This window comes from Mirounga angustirostris, unplaced genomic scaffold, assembly GCF_029215605.1.
Source record: "Mirounga angustirostris isolate CCGP_5_RB_7025 unplaced genomic scaffold, mMirAng1.0.hap1 SCAF_4, whole genome shotgun sequence".
NCBI lineage: Eukaryota > Metazoa > Chordata > Mammalia > Carnivora > Phocidae > Mirounga > Mirounga angustirostris.
In genome coordinates, this window is record NW_026991712.1 from 184,665,745 (window position 1) to 184,689,343 (window position 23,599).

Sequence of the window (23,599 nt, forward strand, 5' to 3'; positions counted from 1 at the left end):
CCATTTCATGTGTATACCACAATTTATTAAAGTAAACACCAGTAGACAGACTTTTAGTTGCTTCTAAACATTACTTCTCCCAAGTACAAGAGATTTCATGGTGGACACAGTGGTGGGCTTCCCCACAACATCCCTTCCACCTCTCCCCTCTGTGCAGTCTCCAGGCAGTGTGGGTTTGTGTGCCCCACTCCACTTCCAGAAGTGGACTCTAATTCGTTTAAATCAACACAGCACAGCCAAGATGGAGTAACAGGGACTGGATTTACCCTCCTGCCTGAACCAACTAAGAAAATGGACAAAACATATGAACCAATAAGCTCCAAAACACCGAACATCAGTGAACAAAAGAGTGACCCCTGAGGGAGGGAAAACAAACGGTGAGCCCTGGGGCTGCCCCAGCCTACTGCCTTGAGAGTTTCTGAGGTGCAGAGTGGGGAAACCAGCTGGAGCCTGTGAACCCCCCCCAGCTGAAGAGGCAGAGCTGAAGAGTCTGGTCGGTGGCTAGAGTTTTCAGGGAAGAGTACTGGGGAGGAGAGCTGCAGAGAGTGGGCTCCACAGAGCCAAAGAGAACCCCCTGGAGTATTCACCAGTGCACGCACAGGAGGAGGAAGAGAAGAAACAATCACTGAAACTCACACTATGCGGAGAAGAGCATGTGCTCCTGTCAGCCAGACTAGAAAATCTCCTAACTCTCGGGGTACTGGGTACAGTACTCAGAAGGACCTTGCCTCAGTAGCAGACAGTAATTAGCCATAGACTATACACTGCTCTAGTTCTGCCAAATGAATCTGAAAAGGATCGAATTATTTCCAAGTAACTTAGCTGGGTCCCAGAATTAAGCTCGTCTATATTTATGGGAATGGATACTCACTAGCACCCATTCACAATATCTGGCATCCAATCCAAAACTGCCAGACATGCAAACAAGCAAGGAAAATACAACCCATAAGATGGAGAAAAGTCAGTCAACCAGCTCGGGACTAGCAGAGATGTCAGAATCAGAGACGGGGACATTAATAGCTACTATACTGCACTCCATACTGCTAGAGGGAAGATCAAACATGTTAGAAACATGGAAGATGTAACAAAAGAAAGACCTGAACAGGACTTCTCGAAATGAAAACTACCATACGTGAGATAAGAAATACACTGAATGGAATACAAGTGACAGGTATTGCATTAGAAAAGATTCGTGAGGGCGCCTGGGTGGCTCAGTTGGTTAGGCAACTGCCTTCGGCTCAGGTCATGATCCTGGGGTCCCTGGATCGAGTCCCGCATCGGGCTCCCTGCTTAGCAGAGAGTCTGCTTCTCCTTCTCCCGCTCCCCCCTCTTGTGCTCTCTCTCTCTCTCAAATAAATAGATAAAATCTTAAAAAAAAAAAAAAAAAAGAAAAAAAAAAAAGAAAAGATTCGTGAACTTGAAGACGCCTCAGGAGCCTATCCAAAATCAAACTTAAAGGGAAAATAAAAAAAGACTAGAAAACTGAACCCAGCATCAGTAGACTATGGGACAACTGCAAGCGACCTATACACATGTAACTGGAGTCCCAGGAAAAGAGGAGAGAGAAGCAGTACTGGAAAAAACAGGGGAGGGAAGACTTTCAATTTGATGGAAACTGTAAACATACAAATCCAAGAAGCTCGATGAACCACAAGGACAGCGCATCTTGGCATAACATACTCAAACCATGGAAATCAGTGATAAAGAGAACATCTGGGTGGCTCAGTGGGTTAAGCATCTGCCTTCGGTTCAGGTCATGGTCCCAGGGTTCTGGGATCGAGCCCCACATCAGGCTCCCTCCTTGGTGGGGAGCCTGCTTCTCCCTCTGCCTGCTGCTTCCCCTGCTTGTGCACTTGCACTCTCTCTCTCTCTGGCAAATAAATAAATAAAATCTTTAAAAAAAAAAAAAAAAAAAAAAGAGGGGCACCTGGGTGGCTCAGTTGGTTAAGCGACTGCCTTCGGCTCAGGTCATGATCCTGGAGTCCCTGGATCGAGTCCCGCATCGGGCTCCCCGCTCGGTGGGGAGTCTGCTTCTCCCTCTGACCCTCCCCCTTCTCATGTGCTCTCTCTCTCTCAAATAAATAAAATATTAAAATAAAGAGAGAGAGAGAGACAGAACATCTTACAAGCAACCAGAGAGACGCTGTGCTGGAAACAAACCAAAGATAGCAGCAGATTCCTTGTTGGAAACAGTGCCTTGAGAAGACGGTGGAGCAACATCTTTAAAGTACTGAACGATGAAACTGCCAACCAGAATTCTATGCTCTGCAGAATACCCTTGCAACAGGAAGGGACAACAGAGACATTTTCAGACACACGAAACCAGAAAGGCTTCACCACCACTAGACCCATGGGAAAAGAACTAGTCAAGGAACTCATGCAGGGAGAAGGAGAATGATCCTAGATGAATTGACAAAACAGAACAAAAGCAGTGGAAGAGGTAACTACATGGGTAAACAGGTGAAGAGATAACCACCACCTACATGAGAACAGCAGCAGCATAGGGTGAGATTTACGACATATGTAGAAGGAAAACATAAGCCAACAAAGGCCAGAAGGGGGAAGCAAAAGTACCCTATTGTTGGGTTTTTACACTATACATGAAGTGGTATAATATTTCCAGAAGATGGGTTGTGAACAATTTAATGTGTATACCATGAGCCCCAAAGCAACCACTAAAATAAAGCCCACTCTAAATATTAACATACCCAGATTAAAAGTAAAAAGGTGGAAAAGATACAACATGGCTAATACTAATAAAAAATGCTGCAGTGAATACATTAATACAAGACAAAGTGTATTTTATTTTTTATTTTTTAAAAAGATTTTATTTATTCATTTGACAGAGAGAGCGCATGAGCTGAGGGGAGAGGCAGAGGGAGAGGAAGAAGCAGACTTCCTGAGGAGCAGGGACCCTGATGCGGGGCTCGATTCCAGGACCCCGAGATCATGACCTGAGCCAAAGGCAGACGCTTAACTGACTGAGCTCCCCCAGCACCCTGACAAAGTGTATTTTACAGCAGAGAATGTACAAGGGATAAAGAAGGTCATTTCACAAGACAAAAAAGTCCAGTTCATCAAGAAGACTTGACACATTTATGTACAAGAGTGCTTTCAAAATGCATGAAACAAAAACCAGTAGTATCGCTAGAAGAAACAGACAAATCCATAATTATGGTCAGAGATTTCCGTTCTCCTCCTGAAGCAGAACAAGTACTGAGAAACCTAGTAAGGACAGACAGGATCTGAACAACAGTAACAACTACCCTGACTTGGTTTACACAGAACATTCAACCCAACAGCAGCAGAATAAACATTCTTCCCAGTGCACACAGAACAGTCATCCAGAGAGACCATATCACAGACCATAAAACAAGGCTCGACAAATATAAAAGAATTCAGGTTCTGTATTTTCTCTGACCACAATGGGATTAAATTAGAAATCAGTAACAGAGCCGTGGAAAACCCCCAAATCTGTGGTGCTGAAGTAATGTACGATAACAGACACATGATGATGAGTGATTTCAAATGAGACAGCTGGGGGGTAGTAGTCAGTATTAGAACATGATGAAAATGACACAATCCACCAAAATGCATGGAATGCAGCAAAAGGTAAAAAGAACATTTGTACTAAAATCCAGTAGGAAAGAAAAATGTCTGAAATCGATTATTTCACCTTCCACATTGAGAACCTGGAAAGAGAAGAGCAAGATAAAACCAAAGTAAGCAGAAGAAAGGAAATAACAAAGACCAGAGCAGAAGTCCGTGACATAGGGAACAGGAAAACAACGAACAAAGCCAGTGCAATTGTAAGCTGGTTCTTTGAGAAGACCAATCAAATTGATCAAACTCTAGCCAGACTGATCAGGGGAAAAAGAAAAGACAGACAGAAGGTGCCAACCTCAGAAATGACAGAGGAGCATCATTAGAGATCATACAGGTGTGAAAAGAAGAATAAAGGAACATTATGAACACTTATATTCCAATGAACCTGACAACGTAGACAAAATACACCAATTCTTTGAAAGACACAAACTAACAAAGTTCACTCAACAAGTAGAAAACCTCAACAGCCCTGTGTCTATGACAGAAACTGAATCTGCAGTTAAACACTTAGCTAAGAAAACTCTAACCCCAGATGCCTTCACTGATTCCTAATGGAATTATTTTAAATTTGAGACATATGACAGCCCGATGTATTTTATAACTCAACGAACATATCGTGTACGCTTGAGAATCCGTATTGTGCAGGTATCAAGTGCTGTGTTCCCTGAAGGTCAACTAGGTCAACGTGGTTGATAGCATTGTTCAGATTATCTGCTTTACTCATTTTCGGTCTACATTTTTTTTTTTAAATTTTATTTAACTGTCTAGATGTTTTATCAACTGCACAGAAGGGGTGTTATATTCTTCAACTATGGTTATAGAAAGTCTATTTCTCTCTTTAACTCTTTCCATTTTTACCTCCTATCTTGAAAGCTCTGTTAGTAGCAAATATGCACAATGTATTCTGATTGCCGTGTCTCCCTGATGAACTGTTTGGCACCATGAAGCGTCTCTGGGAAGACCCTGTCTTGAAGTCTGAACCATACTGGATCACCAGCCTTCTTATGCTTCTCGTTTGCATTGTGTCTCTTTCCCCATTTGTTCTCAATCCATTTGTGGATTTATATTTAAACTATACTTCCCAGACAGTACACGGCTGGGTCTTGATTTTTTTTTTTTTTATCTGTTCTGACAATTTCTGCCTTTTAATGGGAGTAGATATAGTTGGGTTTAGAGTGATTATTATTAATATGACATATTCCCTCCGGTGGTGATGGCTGTTGCCCTCTTCCTCCTTTTCTGCCCTTCTTTTGGATTATTTGTGTGTTTATTATTTTTTCTTAGACAGAGAGAGTGTGCATGTGTGAGTGGGGGCAGAGGGAGGGAGAGAGAGGAGGGAGAGAAAATCCCAAGCAAGCTCCACACCCAGCACAGAGCTTGATCCCACGACCCACCCCCTGAGATCATGACCTGTGCTGAAACCAAGAGTCAGATGCTTAACTGACTGAACCACCCAGATGCCCCAGGTTTATTTGTTTCTTAAAATTATATTTTAATTTATCTCTTGGCTTTATTTTACACTCCAACTTGACCCTACTACAGATTCAAAAGCATGTGTTAATGGAATGGTTTCCGGAGACTACTTATGATTCCCTAGTCTGCCACTCATCTGCTGTGTGACTTTGGGCAAGTTAAGGGACTTAACCTGTTTGTGCCTTAACTGCTCCGTATACATAATGGAGATCATGACTGGCAGGGAAATGCGTTTGTGGTCACAGTCCTCAGACCCCACTCATTAGTAGAGTCACGGTGTAAGCTGCAGGAATATAGGCTTTCCAGACAGTACAAGATATATGGATACTCTACAGATCCCCTGATTCTGTTTCCTGTCCTTGGAATAAAGATGGGCCCCGCAGATGCTGAGACTGGTTTAAGATCAGGAGAAACAATTATCAGTAAATATTCCCTTAAAGGAAAGCTTAGAGACTTCAATATGAGTTCTTTCAAAATGGTAATATACACCAGAGCACAAGAAGTTTAGAGGCATAACCAAAAAATTCTTTCGCCACTGGGTGAGACCCACCCTGTGCGGGCTGGCACTGGCAGCTGTATGTCCACGTGGGCATCGAAAGTGTTAAGAAAGGGACACTAAAAAATGTGCATCTGCCCCTTCCTGAGGAGCTAGCTCAGCTCCGATAAAACTATTTTCAGTTCATTAGAAACATAATCTAATCTCACAACAGCTGTGACTCTTGTGTCTTCTCACTGACGCCCAGCCCACCTGTCAATACTACACTCTCCATCTCCAAGGGTCAGTGTGAGGATCAAGTGAGTTAATTCTTATGAAGGACTCAGGACAGATGGCGGCACAGAGTAATAGCTCAACACGTTTACGAATCCGCCACTGAAGACTAGCAAACAGAAATGAGAGAGAACTGAAAACCTGATTTAACGCCTTGGTCGCCAGTTCTTCGTCCACCAAATTGTTATAACAACAAAGTCAAAGGACAGGAGGCAGTAAAAAGGAACAAAAAGAAGACATCAGAATAATTTACCAAGTCATTATGTTGTTAAAAGGAAGAGAGTTTTAAACACACTCTCCTCATTGTCATCAGGCCAATACAAAAATCTGGACGTATATATGGTCAATCTAGTCACAACCACAGTCAAAGTTTGATAAGGACACCTTCTTTCAAGGGCAGCAACAAAGTGACCTAATGCAGCCCCACAGGAAACTTCAACAGTGATAGTTAACACTAACTGAGGACTTATTACTATGTTATCAGGTACTGTTTCTAAGCGCTTCCCACACATCAGCTGATGTGACAACAAGTGACAATGACTTAGAAATACAGTCCCAACTATGTAACCAATACAAACATGATGATATTTCCAAAAGTACTTTAACTGAATCAAAGAAAGGAAAACATAATTATAATTTAAGAAGTCATTCCTAAGTAACTGGTGTTAAGGGCTTTTGTTCTCTCACAGTAGTGTATTTCACACCGAGTGCACTGGAGAGCAGAAGGTAAATGTGGCACCTGACTCTGGGGGTGGGGCATGACCGATGGTGCTGCTGTCGCTGCTCACACGGGAGCCCAGGCTCAGCGCCTCAGGGGCCAGTGTCCGCGGAGCGCCTCCTGCAACGTGTGCGGCCCGCCCGGCAGTCGGCATCTCCAGGTTAGCTCCGGCTGGGCTTTGAGACACAACTGGGGGCACAAGAGAAATTGACAATGAAAAGAAAAATCCCCACGGGAAACGTATGTTAAAGACTCAATTTGCAGATGTTTGTAACTGATGGGCTAAAACCTACTGGCCATAAAGGAACAATATGAAACTAGGCTTGTTTGTGATTAACAAAATAAGTAAAGACAAAAACTTAGAAAGAGAAAGGGATGGCTTTGTAATCGTCGTCTGTCTAGCTAGGAGGGCATCCGTGTTACCGTGCAAGGCTTCGGCATCATTTGCCTTGTGGTTCTGTCTGTCTTCTTCTGAGGATGAAGAGGTTGTATTGGTACAGGATATGCACTTTCTTTTCAAAGCTGGAATGTTGTAACTCTTCAAGTATCTGCAACAACAGAATTAGGTCATGCATGCCTGCCTGTCCCCTAACTCTGCCACTTCCCATTTCTGTGTGGGTACTTTGTACTCTCTTCTTTGATGAGGTCTTCCCTGACCATCCCAGCCTCAATCACTGGCCTGTCGTATCTCTTTCACTGTGACCTTGAGTTGATCTCCAAATCTTGCCTCATTTAATTTTTATGATCAAGGTCTTGTCTTCTCAACCACACCATGGCTCCTTCAAAGAAGGGATCCATCTTCTAATTTTTTTGCATCCCCTGAAATGTTCAATTTATTATAAACTATATGTAAGTAGGCACTCCGTAAATATCTATTGACTTAGAGTGAAAAATCAAGACAACCAATATTAAAAATGATGTAAGGTGTGAGCTTACAATGGCGATGTGTGCTTTTGGAAAAACAGACATGTTCTCAAAACTTGTGTCTCACACCTGATAACACTGTCAATGCAGTTTATTTGCTGATAGGATGGGCTATGCTGGTCTTCTCCCCAGTTTTCACAGGACTCCGTGGGCACGCTATTGTTTTTCAATGTCTGGACGGCAGATGGGGCCTTCTGTTCATCTGAAACATAACAAAAGGATACATAATTAAAAATATTATATGCCTAAGAACTTATCCAACACAATTAGATCAGGTCCTTTAGCATGTATACATTCAAGAAAATATTATGTAGCTATTTTAAAGATGAGCTCAGATCTAAAAAAATGCACCAATACAGAAAGATATCCATACGGAATGATTACATGAATGATTCCTGTTTTTACAAAAAAGGAATGAAACAAACGTTGCAGGCAAAGATTAATAATAAAACTATCAGGTGGAAGGCTGATGGGGACTTCATGATACTGAGCTGACACTACCTGCCAACTGACCGATGTTGGCATCACTGGGGGTGGGGTGACCAGACACCGTGTGAAGCACCAGGCACTGCCCTGTAGACCTGTGTGCAACAAGACTTTCTGCAGTGACAGAACTGCCCTTCATCTGTGCTGTCCAGCACGGTGGCCACCAACACCACAGGTAGCCATTAAGCACTTTGCAATGTGGCTACAGCAACCGAGGAACTGAATTTTAAGTTTTATTTATTTGTAACTAATTTGAATTTAGAGTGTGGCTAGTAGCTACCATACTGGTTAGCAGGGGTACAGAGAGAAGACACAAGGCCTCAGGTTGGAACCCTGATGAACTTCAACCTCATGTGGAGAATGATGAGCCAAGAATGGAGACTAAAAAAGAAAGGTAAGGGAGAGTCCGCCAACATGGCATCGCGGAAACCAAGCCGGGAAATGAGTTCCAGGAAAGAGGAACCAGTCACGTCAAACGCTGCTGAGAGGCTGACTTAGCTACCATTGTCGTTGTTAGTGAAGGTCATCTTAGCTGCCTGGAAGACGGTGCTCCATTTCCAGAGGGGATTACAGAAAAAGGCCTGCTTAACTGTCACTCATTAACTTTTAAACTTAAAAAAAATTATTTTAAGATTTTTTTTAAGTAATCTCTACACCCAATAGGGGGCTTGAACTTATGACCCTGAGATCAAGAGTCGCACGCTCCACCAACCGAGCCAGCCAGGAGCTCCTATACTTGTAATTTCTAAATAATTTTAACCTTGAAGAGGGTTACAGAAACAGGAGAGTTCCTGTAATACCTTCCACTCTGCTTCCACTAATGTAACATCTTACAGAACTATTAACAGAAGGAATGAAACTAGGAAATGCACAGTGCGCACAGCTACTGAACTACAGCCTATGTGGATGTCACCCACCTCACCGTGAAATGTCATTTTCTGCTCCAGGGTCCAACCTGGGGTCTCATGGTGATTTCAGCTGTCAGTTGTCTGTCTTTCCTTGTCTTTCTTGATCTCAACTCTTGTGAGGCGTACAGGACAGGAATTCTGTGGGAATGCCCCTCAACTTGAGTTTCCCTGATGTTCCGTCATGATGAGGTTGAGGGTGTGCATCTTGGGAAGAGTCCTGCAGAGGTGCTATGCCCTTCTCAGTGCCTCAGCCAGGAGGACATGACCTTGACATGTTTACTGTTGGTGTGTCAGTCTTGATCACTGGTTAAGGTGCTGTCTGCCAGGTTTCCTCCACGTAAAGTTACTCTTTTACATGTAATACATGATGTAATTTCAAAGGCACATTTTGAGGCCATGCAAATATCCTGTTTCTCTTACACTTTAACCTAGTGGTGAATGGACTTAACGCCACCAAACTGGACATTTAAAAATGCTTAAAAATTGGTTACATATATCCATTTACCTGTTGAGTGACACCTAGGTTGTTTCCAATTTTGGATGAGTACAAACGACGTGTGATAAACATACACAGACAAGTTTATATGTGAATTTGAGTTTTTCTTTTGCTTGAGTAAATAAGAATGAAATTGCTGAGTCATACAGTAAAGAGTATGTTTAATTTATAAGAAACTGCCAAACTTTTCTAAAGTGGCTGTACAATTCCACATTGCCTTCAGTACTGCCTGAGGGCTCCGGTTACTCCTCATTCTTGCCAGAACTTGGTACTGCCAGTATTTTTTCTTTTACTTTTAGCCATTCTAATGGGTGTGTGATGGTATCTCATGTGGTTTTAACTTCATAATGACTGAGACTGAGTGTCGTTTCCCATGTTATTTGCCATCTGTGTGTACTTCACTGGAAAAGTGTCAGATCTCTTGACCATTTTTTGAATGGATTATCTTATTATTGAATTTTGACAGTGTTTTACATATTCTGGATATGAATTTTTTATTCTGTCTATATTACATTGTCTTTTCATTGTCTTACCAATGTCTTTCAAGGAGAAGTTTTTAATTTTGATAAAGTCCACCTCATCAATTTTTCTTTTCTTTTTTTTTTTTACAGATCACACTTGATGTCGTATCTAGTAACTTTTTTGCCAAACCCAAGATTACAAAGGTTTCCTCCTAAGTTTTCTTCTAGAAGTTTGTAGTTTTAAGTTTTATATTTAGGTCTATGACCAATTTTGAGTTAACTTTTGTACAACATGTGAGCTATGTGTTGAGGTTCATTTTTTACATATGTGGATGTCTCATTGTACGGTACCATTTTTTTTGTTGTTTTTTTGGAAAGTTTACCTATTATCCACTGACTTGATCTTGCACCTCAAAAACTGATTGTATTTGTGCAGGTCTGTTTTGGGACTCTCTAATTTGTCCACTGATCTTTTCACCAGTATCACACTGTGTTAATTATGGTGGCTTCACATCTAAGTCTTGAAATCAGATGGAGTGAGTCCTCCAACACTGTTACTCTTTTTCAAAATTGTTTTGGCTGTTTTAGTTTCTCCCCCCCCCATAGAAAAAACTGCTGAGAGTTTACTTGGAATGACATTGAATGTACAGATCAAGCTGGGGAGAACTGACAACAACATCGTGTGTTCCAAACCATGAACCTGATGTATCTTTTCATTTACTTAGTACTTTTTATTTTAAAGTTTTTCTTTTATCAGTGTTTTGAAGTTTTCTGTATATGTATTGTTTCACATATTCTGTTGGATTTTTTATCTAAGAATTTCAGTTTTGGGTAGTTTAAAAAAATTTTCTGGTCCAAATGTTCCTTGTTAGTACACAGAACTTTAATTGATCTTATATACCGACCATGTATCTTATAACCTTGCTAACACCAGTAGGAGCTTTTTTTGTAGATGCTTTAGAATTTTTCTATGTAGACAATCCTGTCATCTGTGAAGAGAGTTTTATTTCTTCCTTTCCAATCTATTATGCCTTTTATTTCTCTTGCCTATTGCACTGGGCACAGGACTTCCAGTTTGATGTTAAGACATGGTGAGTGGATACCCTTGACTTGTTCTCCAGGTGAAGGTGAAAGCATTCTCTTACCATCAAGCATAAACATTAGCTATAGGTTTCTGTAGATGCCTTTTTTATTAGATTAATGAAATCCCTTTTCCGTTTCTAATTTTTGAGCATTTATCATGCGTGGATGTTGAATTTTGTCACAGGCTTTTTCTCCATCTATTAAAATAACCTGTTGGGTTTGTCTTCTTTATTGTTAATACGGTGAATAAATGTGGCTGACTTTCATATACTGAACCAGCCTTGCATTCCTAGGATAAATCATACTTGGTTGTGATATATTTCTCCTTTTTATGCTTTGCTGGATTTGATTTGATGATATATAATTGGGGATTTTACAAATATACTGACGTGGGATCCTGGCCTGTAGTTTCCTGGAACTGTCTTTATCTTGTTTCAGTATTAGAGTAATAACGGTCTCATAAAAGGAAGTCTGGGAGTTTCCTTTCCAAACGTCCTTCTTCTATTTTCTTCTGTCTTCTATTTTCTGAAAAAGATTATGTAGAAACTGGCATTATTTCTTCCTTGAATGTTTGATAGAATTCTCCAGTAAAACCAGCTGGGCCTAAACTTCTTTTTGGAAGGTGTTTAACTTCAAATTCAGTATCTGTAATACACATAAGTCTATTCTAGCTACCTATTTCTTTTTCACTGAGTTCTGATAGGTTCTTTCTTTCAAGATATTAATAGACCAAAGTTTGGGAATGGAGTTGTTTGTAGTCTCTTTAACATCTGTGGGGTTTTTCATTCCCAATAGTGAGCATTTCTGTCTTCTTTTCTTGTTTGGTATGGCCAAAGGTTTTTAATTTTATTCTTATCAGTTTTTGATTTCATTAATTATCTCTTATTGATTTCTGTTCTCGATTCCATCGATAATGCGGTTTTTATGATTTCTTTCCTTCTGCTTAGCTTGGATTTAATTTGCTCTTCTTGCTATTGTTTCTTGAGGAAGCTTAGATTATTGATTTGAGACCTTTCTTCTTTTTCCCATATAATCACTTAATCCTATAAATCTCCCTTTAAGCACTGCTTTAGCTGCATTCCATGATTTTTTTGTGTTTTTTTTTTCAATTCATTCAGTTCAAAATGTTTTTACTTCTCTTAAAGGGAAGGGTCCCTTTTGGGTCATTCAGAGGTGTGTTCTTTAATTTCCCAACATTTGTGAATTTTCTAGATAAGCCTTCCTGTTACTGATTCTTAGTTTAATCCATTAGGTCAGAGAATATATTTGTTATGATTTATATTTTTAAAACACTGATAGGGCTCGTATTATGGCCCAGAATAAGGTCTATCTTAATGAACAGTCCATGTGCCCTTGAGAAAAATAAGCATCATGTTGTTGTTGATTGGAGTGTTCCATCAATGTCCATTAGGCCAATTTTGTTGACAGTGCTGTTCAGGTCTTCTACATCTTTACTGATTTTCTGTCCACTTGTTTTATCAATTACACAGAAAGGTGTGTTACAGTCTCTAACTACCACTGCAGATTTATTTCTCAAAGTCTTTATCAGTGTTTACTTCATGTATTTTGAAGCTCTGATGTTAGGTGTATAACCTTTTAGGACTGTTACCTGCTCTCAGAGAATCAACCCCTCTGTTGTCATGCAATACCCCTCTGAAACCCTGGTAATGTTCCTTGTCCTAAAATCTACACTACCTGATATTAATACAGCTTTTCAGCTTTCTTTGGATCCCTGTTAGCATGCATATCTTTTCTAACCTTTTGCTCTTAACCTATGTTTTTATTTGCAAAATGGGTTCTTGTAGATACTATGCAGCTGCTTCTTACCTTTTTTCATCCAACTGATAATGTCAGTCTTCCAGCTGGTACACTGAGAACATTCACATTTAATGTGATTACAGAAACAGCTGAATTAAAAGTATGCAACTTTGCTAGCTGTTTTCCATTTATTCCATCTGGGTTTTTGTTTCTTTTCTGATTCATTTTGCATAAAATGTTTTAAATTCCGCTTTGTCTCCTCTACTGATATTATTTATACTTCTTTAAAAACGAATTCTAATAATTGTTCTAAAGTTCACAACATACACCTTTAAGGAATCAGTTTCTACCCTCAAATAACATTGCTTCTGGTGTATGGACTCCACAGCAGCACATTCCCAGTGCCTCTCCTGATCCTTTATAGTATTTTTACATAGGTCATAAATGCGGGAGAGTATTTCTGCTTTAGTCAGTTACCTTCTAGGGCAATCAAAAATAAGTAAAAAATAAAATTTCTTCATTCTGTTTCCAGTGCTTTTCATTTCTTTGTGTCGATTCAAGTTTTACATCTGGTACCATATTCCTTCCACCTTTAGAAATTCCCTTAGTGTTTCTCATAGAATGGATCTGCTGGCAATACACACACCACCCCCCACCCCGCCATTTTTGTTTGAGAACTCTTTAGATCTCCTTCACTTCTGAAAGACACTTTCCACTAGGTAGAGAATTCTGGGCTAACAGCTTTAGTTTTCCTCTGAAGACATTTAACCTAACTAATTTGTTGGCCAGGACTGAGATTTGTTGTTGCTATGGTTTCACTCAATGTATCACAGCTTTCAAATCCCTCTAATGACACTTTGTGCTTATGTGGTGGCTGGTGTGCTAGAGAACTTTGGGTTTTTGCCAATATTTGCTCCATTTGCAGCCCATGATCTTCCCTTTGCATTATGCCTCGGAGGCCTGTCTCTTGCGAGTTACTGTCCTGTCAGCCGGTGCACCAGTATCCGGGGCTTGATCTCACGTCTGCCTGCAAGCATGTGTCCCTCTTAGATTTTAGGCCTGTTGGCTGCCCTGGAGCCTCAGCACTCTGATGGGTTCAAGAAAGCTCATGAACTCACTGCCATATAGCTTTTTTCCTTGTCAGTTTGGAATGATGCTCTCTCCAGCTCTCCCTGAGCATAAAGCAAAGCATGCTCACGCTGAGTGAGTTCAGTTCACGGATCAATGTTTCTCCCTCAGGCGCTGACACTCTAGAAGTGGAAAAGTCCATTTTCCCCAGGTTCCCCAACTGCTTCTGGCAGCTGGCATCGGTATGTGTAGCTGATGAAGGGGCTTTAGATCTTCATTACTCCTTGCCTTTCCATAGTAACTTCTAAAATTTCCCTTCTTGTTCTATTTCAAAGCCAAACCTGCCCTCATAAGAAAGGTAAAAATATAAACTTAAAACCTTATGCTCTTTTTGGCTCTGACAGCCTGTATATAAAACACGTATACAATGATTATTTAGTATTTTCCTTTTGAGTGGTGCTATTTCTTTTTTTCTTTCTTTTTTATTTTTTTTTTAGATTTTATTTATTTATTTGACAGAGAGAGAGCGAGAGCAGGAACACAAGCAGGGGGAGTGGGAGAGGGAGAAGCAGGCTTCCCGCGGAGCAGGGAGCCCGATGCGGGGCTCGATCCCAGGACCCTGGGATCATGACCTGAGCCGAAGGCAGAAGCTTCACGACTGAGCCACCCAGGCGCCCCAGAGTGGTGCTATTTCTAATATTTAAATTACAACATTTTTATCTTTAAGTTGCATACTTGTTTCTCTTGAGTAAAGAGTAATAAAGATATTTTACTAGCTCTTTGAACTTGTAGGTCTTAAAATGCTAATAAAATCAAGATGCCCAAGTAACAATAGTTCCCCCCAAGCAATATTAAATGGCAGATTTTCCCTCGCCCCCAAAAGTCACATCCTATGTGTGTTAGAGTCCAATACAGCACATAGCTAAGTAGGAGAATAATATCAGTTTCTAGAATAGCATCACAAATACACAGAATTAGTTATAGCTTAAATTTTGTAAAATGGTGAATGATGGAATATTGATGTCTGCTTAAAAACACAGCCTTCAAACCATGGTACTGATAGCATTTCCAGACCAATGGTAGATGATAAGAAATGGAACAAAACAGAAGGTGAGAAACAATTTGTACTCTGACAAGAAATACAGAGGTCAGGACATAAAATCGTGGCCCTAACGTGAGGTCCTAGGCCCAAGCAGCAGTGAGCAGCACAAAGTGGACCAGACAAAAAAGAAAACATTTAGAAACTTCAGTCTTCAAATCCCCCTAAAGAAGTTCCAATGCCAGCACATAGGACAAGGATATACAGCAAGGAAGATACTCAAATAAATTCTTTTGCAGAGAGAGAATCTGATAAGTTCAAGGGACAGAAAAGGTGTTGTTTCTATCTCGTGCCCTTGCATCTATGGCAAAAGAGACAAGCAGAATATTAAACCTCCTGCCAAGGAGACAAGAAAAACTCAAGGGCTGGACATGCTCTATCCAGAGGGCAGCCTAGAGGCTCCCCATGATATCATCTGTAGGAGCAGCAGGTGGATGTTTTTGTTTTGTAAATTATGGCAAGCCCTGGAAAATACAGCTATTATTTTTAAAAAATTTTTACTGACCTTAGAGAAGAAATTTCACCCTACTGTGTAAAATACCCACATGTGACAATGATAGAAACCATTAACAGCATTCAGGGGACCAAACCGATAAAGACTTCCGAGGTTATACTAACGTTCAGGAAAACAAATGAAAGGAAAGCTAGCTAAACTAAAGAGTTAATATAATTTGATCTCTACATTACAGATCTTTCTTTTGCTGTATAAGGCCAGTAGGTTGACTTTTCTAAAAACGTCAATTATCATGAGTGATCCAATTCCTTCGGAATGCTCCTTACCTCGTCGTATCTGAGAAAAGTAAACATGTATCAAAAAAAAAAGTCCCCAGTTTTTCCTTCAATTTAGGTCATAAATATCCTTCATTTGTTCTAAATGACAAGAAGGGATTACTATGAGACGCACTCTACAATTAACTCTTTCTGTTGACAGATGCCTCATGGGGGAGAATCTATGAATCTGTTGGTATTATCAAAAACATTAATTCTTCAGTGGAAACACACAGAAATCACACTCTCATACCGTTCAGCTTTCAGAGCAGTATTCGCTGCTACCATTAGCATCATTTCAGTCATCACCTGGGCAAGTCAACGTGAAAGGCGGCAGGCAGCACAGGGTCGCGGCTCTGTGCTCGCACGCCCCGCGCCCACGCAGGAGAGGGCAGGCCCGCGCGCGGAGGTCGGGGGCGGCCCTGCTGACTCACCGCCAGGCCGTCCGGCGCGCGTCCCCGTCACTCGCTCACCTGCTAACTTGGCCACTGACTCAATGTAGAGCTGCTGACCCAGATTCTTGGTTTTGTTCACACTGGCACAGACCTGCTGCAAAGTCAGCTGAGGGAAAAGAACGACAGAATAGGTTTCAAAAATCAGAAAATTGGGCGCCTGGGTGGCTCAGTTGGTTAAGCGACTGCCTTCGGCTCAGGTCATGATCCTGGAGTCCCGGGATCGAGTCCCGCATCGGGCTCCCTGCTCAGCGGGGGGTCTGCTTCTCCCTGTGACCCTCCCCCCTCTCATGCTCTCTCTCTCTCAAATAAATAAATATTAAAAAAAAAGATGTGTGTTTTCATATTGGGCGCCTGAGTGGCTCAGTTGGTTAAGCGACTGCCTTCGGCTCAGGTCATGATCCTGGAGTCCCGGGATCGAGTCCCGCATCGGGCTCCCTGCTCGGCGGGGAGTCTGCTTCTCCCTCTGACCCTCCCCCCTCTCATGCTCTCTCTCTCTATCTCATTCTCTCTCTCACATAAATAAATAAAATCTTTGAAAAAAAAATCAGAAAATTAAAAGACAAACAAGACACACATTAAAAGATGAAGCACGTTAACCCCCGGTTCTCTGAGGACACGACTAAAGGCACAGTGACAACGCGAACTCGCTTCCCCCCGGGCCGCAGCACCCCGGTACAGAGGCAACTTCACCTAAGTGTGTCCCCAGTTCGTAACTGTTAGGAAGCACACGATGAACCCAAATACCACCTTGCAAAGGGGCTGTTTTCTTTTTTTTTTTTTAAGATTTTTATTTATTTATTTGACAGAGACACAGCGAGAGAGGGAACACAAGCAGGGGGAGTGGGAGAGGGAGAAACAGGTTCCCGGCTGAGCAGGGAGCCCGATGCGGGGCTCGATCCCAGGACCCCGGGACCATGACCTGAGCCGAAGGCAGACGCTTAACGACTGAGCCACCCGGGCGCCCCAAAGGGGCTGTTTTCTTTTCACAGGCATTTTTCCGACCCAAAACGGACGAGGACGTCTGCTCACCAAACACGGGGCCAGCGGGTCAAGGACACACAACACGCCGTCCCACGCGCTCAGACGCGGAAGTGGTGCTGACCCGTCTCACCGCACCAGGCAGGGACGCAGAGGACGCCGCCCGCCCGCACGCACGCACGTTCGCACGCACGACGCCGCCCACGTACCGCTTCCCCGCGCGCCGCCTCGGCGCGCGCTCCGCCGCGCTCACTGGGCGACGGGAGGCTGAGGCGCGGCTCCTGCGAGTCGCTGCCGCCCCGGCTTCCGTAGCCGCTGGAGGCGCTCCCGCGAACCGGCTGCGGGAAGAAGGAGGCGCCGCTGAAGGAAGGAGGAGATGCGGGGCCGCGGCCGCGGGGAGAGCCAGCGCGGACCTCCCCGAACCCCTAAGCCGGGCGCGTGCAGGCCGACGCTTTTAACGCGGCCGCGGACCAGGAGGGCCCTCCTCTCTCCCTTCAGCCATCCTCCAGGGCAGGGCCTCGTTGTCTAGTCCAGGCGGGCGTTTCTAGAACAGCGAATGTTTAGCAAGCCGCACAACAGATTGAACGAAATGTGGAGATGAACTCTAGCTCTTTACGCAGGGTTTAGAGCAGACCCAAGGAATTAAATACACGCCACGCTCTGTGCCATGAACTTCACTCGCGAACCCTAGAGATTCTGGGGAAGACCGTGTGGAAGCTCCGGGGCTCACAGTTTTCTCGGGGACCCTATCCGCACACGCTTTTCTGGTTTATTAACGGGATCTCCATACGAATCATTATTGGCATTTGTTTTCAACAGGTAGTCTCCCCCACCTTTGCCTTGTAACAACCAGGTCCGGAGACCTGCCATCCCTCTGCCCCCACCTTTAAAATTGCAATTTTTTTTTTAAGTTAGTTAGTTAGTTAGTTATTTGACAGAGAGAGACACAGCGAGAGAGGGAACACAAGCAGGGGCAGTGGGAGAGGGAGAAGCGGGCTCCCCGCAGAGCAGGAGGCCCGATGCGGGGCTCCATCCCAGGACCCTGGGACCATGACCTGAGCCGAGGGCAGACGCTTAACGACTGAGCCGCCCAGGCGCCCCGGAATTGTTTTTTGAAATACCGAAGCCAAAAGCCAGAGGTTGACACACGGTAGCGTCCGGAATACATGAAGGATGCTCTCATTTAGAAGCAGCTTCCCTGTCTGACCTGCTGACTAGCTTTGCTCTCTTGGAATGGGATCTTACAAGAATGTTCTGTGCATTTCACTCAGGAAAAGGAAAACAAGATGAATAAAACTGAATTTAAAAACAAAAACGGGGGCGCCTGGGTGGCTCAGTCAGTTAAGCGACTGCCTTCGGCTCAGGTCATGGTCCCGGGGTCCTGGGATCGAGCCCCGCATCGGGCTCCCTGCTCGGCAGGAAGCCTGCTTCTCCCTCTCCCACTCCCTCTGCTTGTGTTCCCTCTCTCGATGACTCTGTCAAATAAATAAATAAATTTTTAAAAAATAAATAAAAAATAAATAAAAACAAAAACAGGAAGACAAAAATTCCTGGAACGCAGAGGGTAAAGATTTCTCTCCTTGTGGTGTATTTTTGTGAGGTGACTTCACTAAGATCGACTGTTAAAATAAAACATGATTATGGAAATTTTGTTTGCTTTTTAAAATCTCACTTTACCTGTAAGAGAAGTTTGTGAATTTGTTCTTGTAATTCTGTTATGTCTTTGTCATTACTGTTCGTCTTTCTTTTTCTGGTAGCAAAAACATCCTCATTCAGTGGACTCCTACAAAGTGCCAAGTGCAAGATGGAGTCAGGCAATTCAAAATTTACAATAAAGTCTAAAGTGATTTTTAAACAGAATGTTCAAATAATAAATCTATACTTCTACAGAGCAACTCTTTGACTTCAAATAGAAAATATAAAGCTAAATCCCATCTGTGGAGGCAGAAAAAATACTAAGACATTAAGAGGCTTCTTTGGATTGTCTAGAGCTCTAGTCTTTCAACACCTGTGTCAGCACTGTTTTTGTAGAAATCTAAAATCAGTGACGAGCAACCTCCTTAGCTACCAAAAGATCTTCAACAACCACTGGTCTCAACATTTAACATTAACTGAGTAACCTATTGTAGAAATTTTAAGACCCTAGGTCCGCCAAACAACATTTAATGTTTAATGTACCGGATCGCTTCAGCAACCCAACTATTGATGAAACTGTGGCTGTCACGACCTGCAGTCCTGTTTACACTAGAGTGTTTCAAAACTACTACCTGAACACAGTGAGAGGCAGGTGTGCCAGCTAGAAAACATCACAAAGAAGAGAAGGAAATGATGTTCATTTAGGACCTTCTATGTGACAGGAACCATGCTGCTTTTAGAACATACAGCAAGAAGAACATTTTTAAAATCCTTACAAGGTGCCAGACACCGTCCCAAGTGCTCTAGCAAGTATTCCCTCCTTCACTGGAGTTGAAAACTTCTCAAAGTCACCCAGCTGGTAAAGTCTACGCAGGTATTCATGAAGGGACCAGAGTCTAGGTTTCGGGGTGCACTTTTGCCACCACAGCGTATTGCCTCTCAGCACCTCAGTAACTCAAGTACTCTTAACGTGATACACTGATCAGACCTGTCATCTCCTGAGTCCTCCCAACCCTACGAAGCAGGAATCATCGTGATGCCAGAGAGGTTGGGTTACTTGCTGTCTCTCATACCTGAGAAGCAGCAGTCAGGGTTTGAATCTACAGGCCTGACTCCAAAGCCAGTGCCTTCCCTTTTCCATTCTGCCATCCTGCTGTTTCTCACAACTTAAACGCACAACCCAATTCCCTAAAAACACACTTTCCCAAAGAAACAATTATCAAAAAAAACCACAGGATATTAGCAGTGTCATAAAAGTAGTCAGGAAGAGCTCTGCCTCTGGAGACCACTTCCCTCTCTGTGCAGACCCCCGTGGCAATGTCGTCTCGCTCAGCGGGCAGACCGTGGGTGGTGCCTTCCGACAGCTATCGGCACAGCCTGGGGCATGTGGAACGTACACGGCAAACTGTGCTTGAGTGCACCGCCTGACACACTGTGCGCGGCACCCCCTTAGCCCGTCTAATGCCTGTGCCCCCCTGCTTCCCACTGGCATGTGAGCTCTGTGGGGTCAGGCTCTCTGCCCTGCTGTGTTCACCCCTCTGGTACCTCCAACAGGCACATACAAGAATGAATCCATCAGGGAAGGAGCAGTCTGGGGGTCAGGTACATCTGACCCGTGATAAATACGTCCACGCACTATGAGCTTGAATACCTTCCAGAAACGTTTGGGTTTGTCTGTCAAATGAAATTCTGGAACAGAAATAGATCCAACTGCTTTGTGTTGTGAGGTCTATTCCTGTCTGTGAAACTTTCTACAAAGCCAGGTTGTGTCTTCAGTCAGTAATCATGTAACTCAAGATGATGAACGTGCAGGCTGTGGAGACGCAGCCTTGACCAGAAAGTGGCAAATGCTGTGCAGCGCTAGGTGACTGGCTATGGAAGGATGCTGCTCGAGGAGTCAGGGAGAAAACCTGGTTCTTGTCTCCACTTCCGCACCTCCTCCTCAAGGGACCTCTGCGAAAGTTACTCTTTCGCCAAGTATATGGATATTATCTGTAGGATCACCTGCCTGCCCACAGAGAGGTGGCTAGGTTCCCTGCTGAACACCCTCCCTGTCCCCCCTCACTGTTCCCATTTCAACCTCACACTTGCCAAAACTCCACTCACATGTGCCATTTCTAGGTCCTGGCTCTCCCACTGCACTGTGGGCCCCAGGACAGTGGAGATGCTGTCTGTGTGGTCTACCATCTTAGTCTCAGGGTCTAGCACAATGCCCGGCACAGCAGGTGACCCAGAAGTCCTCGTTAAAACAGTTGTATAAACATAGTGGATGATTATTTTACAAGAGTGATGAACACTTACTAGTCTCTAAGTTTTTCCTTCACATCATCCCAAAAATTGAGATGCAAATGCTGGTATAATTTATAATTTTTTTTTAAACTGCAAACACTGTGAGTACTTATCAGTTAATTTCATACGTTATATAATCAAACTGAAAGGACACCTGAAGCATCTAGGACATGGCTCTGGCACTGACAGGGAAGGCACGCAGACCGATGGACAGACATCCAGAGGGACACCTCATGAGAGCAATCATACTTGCTCTGGGGTTTCCTATGGTCATACTAAGGAACCACTTGATTTGATTTTCATTTCCCCACAGATTTCCCTACCGGGAAAAAAAAGCCCTTTCTGACCAACATGAATAACACTGAATTGGCAGTCATATTTCCTATCCTACTTATTACATTAGTTTTCTAGCACAAATTGGTCTCTTGAGTTAAGGCAGCATGGAGCGCATTTCTCCCATTAGGGTTCTGGACCTGCTCTGCTGAGAGGCCAAACCCCAGAGCACAAAGACACAGGAGGACCTTGGGACCGTTTCTCACCATGGCTAGGTATCCTCTATTACAGTATTAAAACATGACAAAAGAAGTCTTACTGGTAGACCTACTGTTCTCAGTTTTACGCTTATGTGCACAAAACTGTAAAACAAAACACAAAAGACATAATGTCTCAATCTCAGCATGATCCTAAAGAGTTAAGTAAAATCTCCATGTTAAAAAAAAAAAAACCAAAACGTTACCACAGGGGAACCTATGGCCCAGCTGAGAAACCTACAGGTCAATTTTAAATTTTAAACCAAAAAGTCAAGGGACTGGGAGTATTTTAGGCTACAAGAGTAGCAGGCCAGGTTGTTCCAGATTCATTTCACAAGGTTCTGTTACATGGATGGTAGCAGTAATCAAACAGGCCATAGTCAGCTGTGTTGGCAGGAAAATAACAGCTAAAGCATCTAATTTTTAAAAATAAAGATTTGATACAATGGACATCAATAAGTGGAATTTGACAGCAGAAGCTGATATAAAAAGTTTTACGTGGTCACTAAAGAGAACTTTAAAATTCAGAAAAGACAAAAAAAAAAAAAAACCAAAACCAAAACAAACCAACCCTCATCCCATTACCCTACACATAGCCAAAATTTGTATTTTATTTCCTTTCTTCTTCTTTTTCCTACTTCACAGTGTTTGTGTGTCATCTGAACACATATGTATTCATATGGTATAAACAGTTTTGTATGCTGCTTTTTAAATCGAATACATATCAATTTCTCATGTTATATAATCTTTGCAAAAATTTCCTTTGACCAATAATACAACACGTCAAACAAATAGTCTAGAACTTACTTAATGATCAACATATAAGCTACTCTAAGCCTGCCATTATGATTGAACAATGGTGCAAATGTGTCTTTTCTTTATAAAGCTCTTCTGTATTTAGGCCTATTTCCTTAGACTGTTTCCATAAGGGAATCATGAGGTCAAAGAGGTAGAAATCTTTCAAGGTTCTTGACATACACTGCAAAACGGTCTTCCAAAAGCACTTAAAAAAAAAATCTGTGCTTTATTTGGTTTATGTATCAATTGAGTCAAAGGGAGTCAGTAGGTGGAAGAATACTATTTGGTAAAAACGTTCTTCTAAAACCATGAACACTGACTGACTTACGTTCGAACTTTATGCCGACCAATGATGAACGATACCTTCCGGCTCCATGGGTTCACAAAGCTGGACCAGCTGGAGTCCAAGATGACGTAATCTCCATTTTGAGTACAAAATCGAATGGGTGAGTGTTCAAAGGGAGGGTGGCCTGCATACTTCAAGACTATATAAGATAATACGACGAGATTAGAATTTATTTAATGCAGATATTTACTGCAGATGTCTTTTTCTAAGCGTTTATTGGTAAGTTTTTCAGATGTCAAAATAGAAAAAAAAATTGTTTTAGCAGCTTCAACACAGTGCTCACCTGTTAAAGGTTGAGCTCTAGTGATTAAGAGCTTATGAGAAGATCTAACAAGAAATGAAATGGAGAATTAGAGCGGATGAGTGGTTACACAAAAACTTCCTCCTATAAAGAAGCAGGTCCTTACCTTTTTGGTGTACAGCAAGCATGAGAGAACGATCTTCTGAGTGCAGATATGCTAAGACAGACGTTCCCATCAGATCCTGAGGTAGGTAACCCAGCAGAGGCACCGCTCTGGGGTAGAGACACAGCACAGACAGCACGTTACATGCAACAAGTAATTTTCAGACTTTATACACTTTAAACAATACTTTTTTACTTAATTCTAAATATGAAAAAAAAAGGTATGCAAAAGATGTCATTCCAGCATTTATAAAAGGAGCAAACCACCTCAGTGCCCACACCATGGGGAAATGGTTCCATAATCTAAGAAATGCTGGGCATTGGACATGTGTCAAAGTCGCCTATGGAACTTGCTAGAAAAAGATTCATAGGCTCACCACAGGCTAACTAAATCACGGTTTCTGGGGTAAGACCAGGAATCTGTATTTTTAGCAAGTTCCTCAGGGGTCTCTGATTGCCTCCCCTTCCCCATTTAAAAAGTTTACAAAGATCATGTCATAACGCAGAAGAATGCTTATGGTTTTAAGTTAATAAAGCAGGCTACAAAT

The 23,599-nt window shown here is 42.5% G+C and overlaps 1 protein-coding gene across 12 annotated transcripts in view; it reads right to left on the minus strand.

The window, feature by feature from the left end:
* Window positions 1-23,599, minus strand: part of PER3 (period circadian regulator 3) — a 57,320-nt gene that overhangs the window by 18,893 nt on the left and 14,828 nt on the right. For 9 of the 12 annotated variants that reach the window (XR_010411129.1, XM_064590007.1, XM_064590008.1 and 6 more), the window contains 8 exons: window positions 23,056-23,162; window positions 22,631-22,787; window positions 18,728-18,833; window positions 17,260-17,388; window positions 16,052-16,178; window positions 7,560-7,692; window positions 6,990-7,114; window positions 6,588-6,755 (listed from right to left, as the gene is read on the minus strand). Coding sequence is in view for 11 of the 12 variants with exons in the window: in XM_064590007.1 (XP_064446077.1) it covers window positions 6,588-6,755; window positions 6,990-7,114; window positions 7,560-7,692; window positions 16,052-16,178; window positions 17,260-17,388; window positions 18,728-18,833; window positions 22,631-22,787; window positions 23,056-23,162 (1,052 nt within the window). In the remaining variant the exon portion in view is untranslated. The remainder of the gene's footprint in view (window positions 1-6,587; window positions 6,756-6,989; window positions 7,115-7,559; window positions 7,693-16,051; window positions 16,179-17,259; window positions 17,389-18,727; window positions 18,834-22,630; window positions 22,788-23,055; window positions 23,163-23,599) is intronic. The other 3 variants (XM_045898786.3, XM_064590013.1, XM_064590012.1) reach the window with 3 other exon arrangements.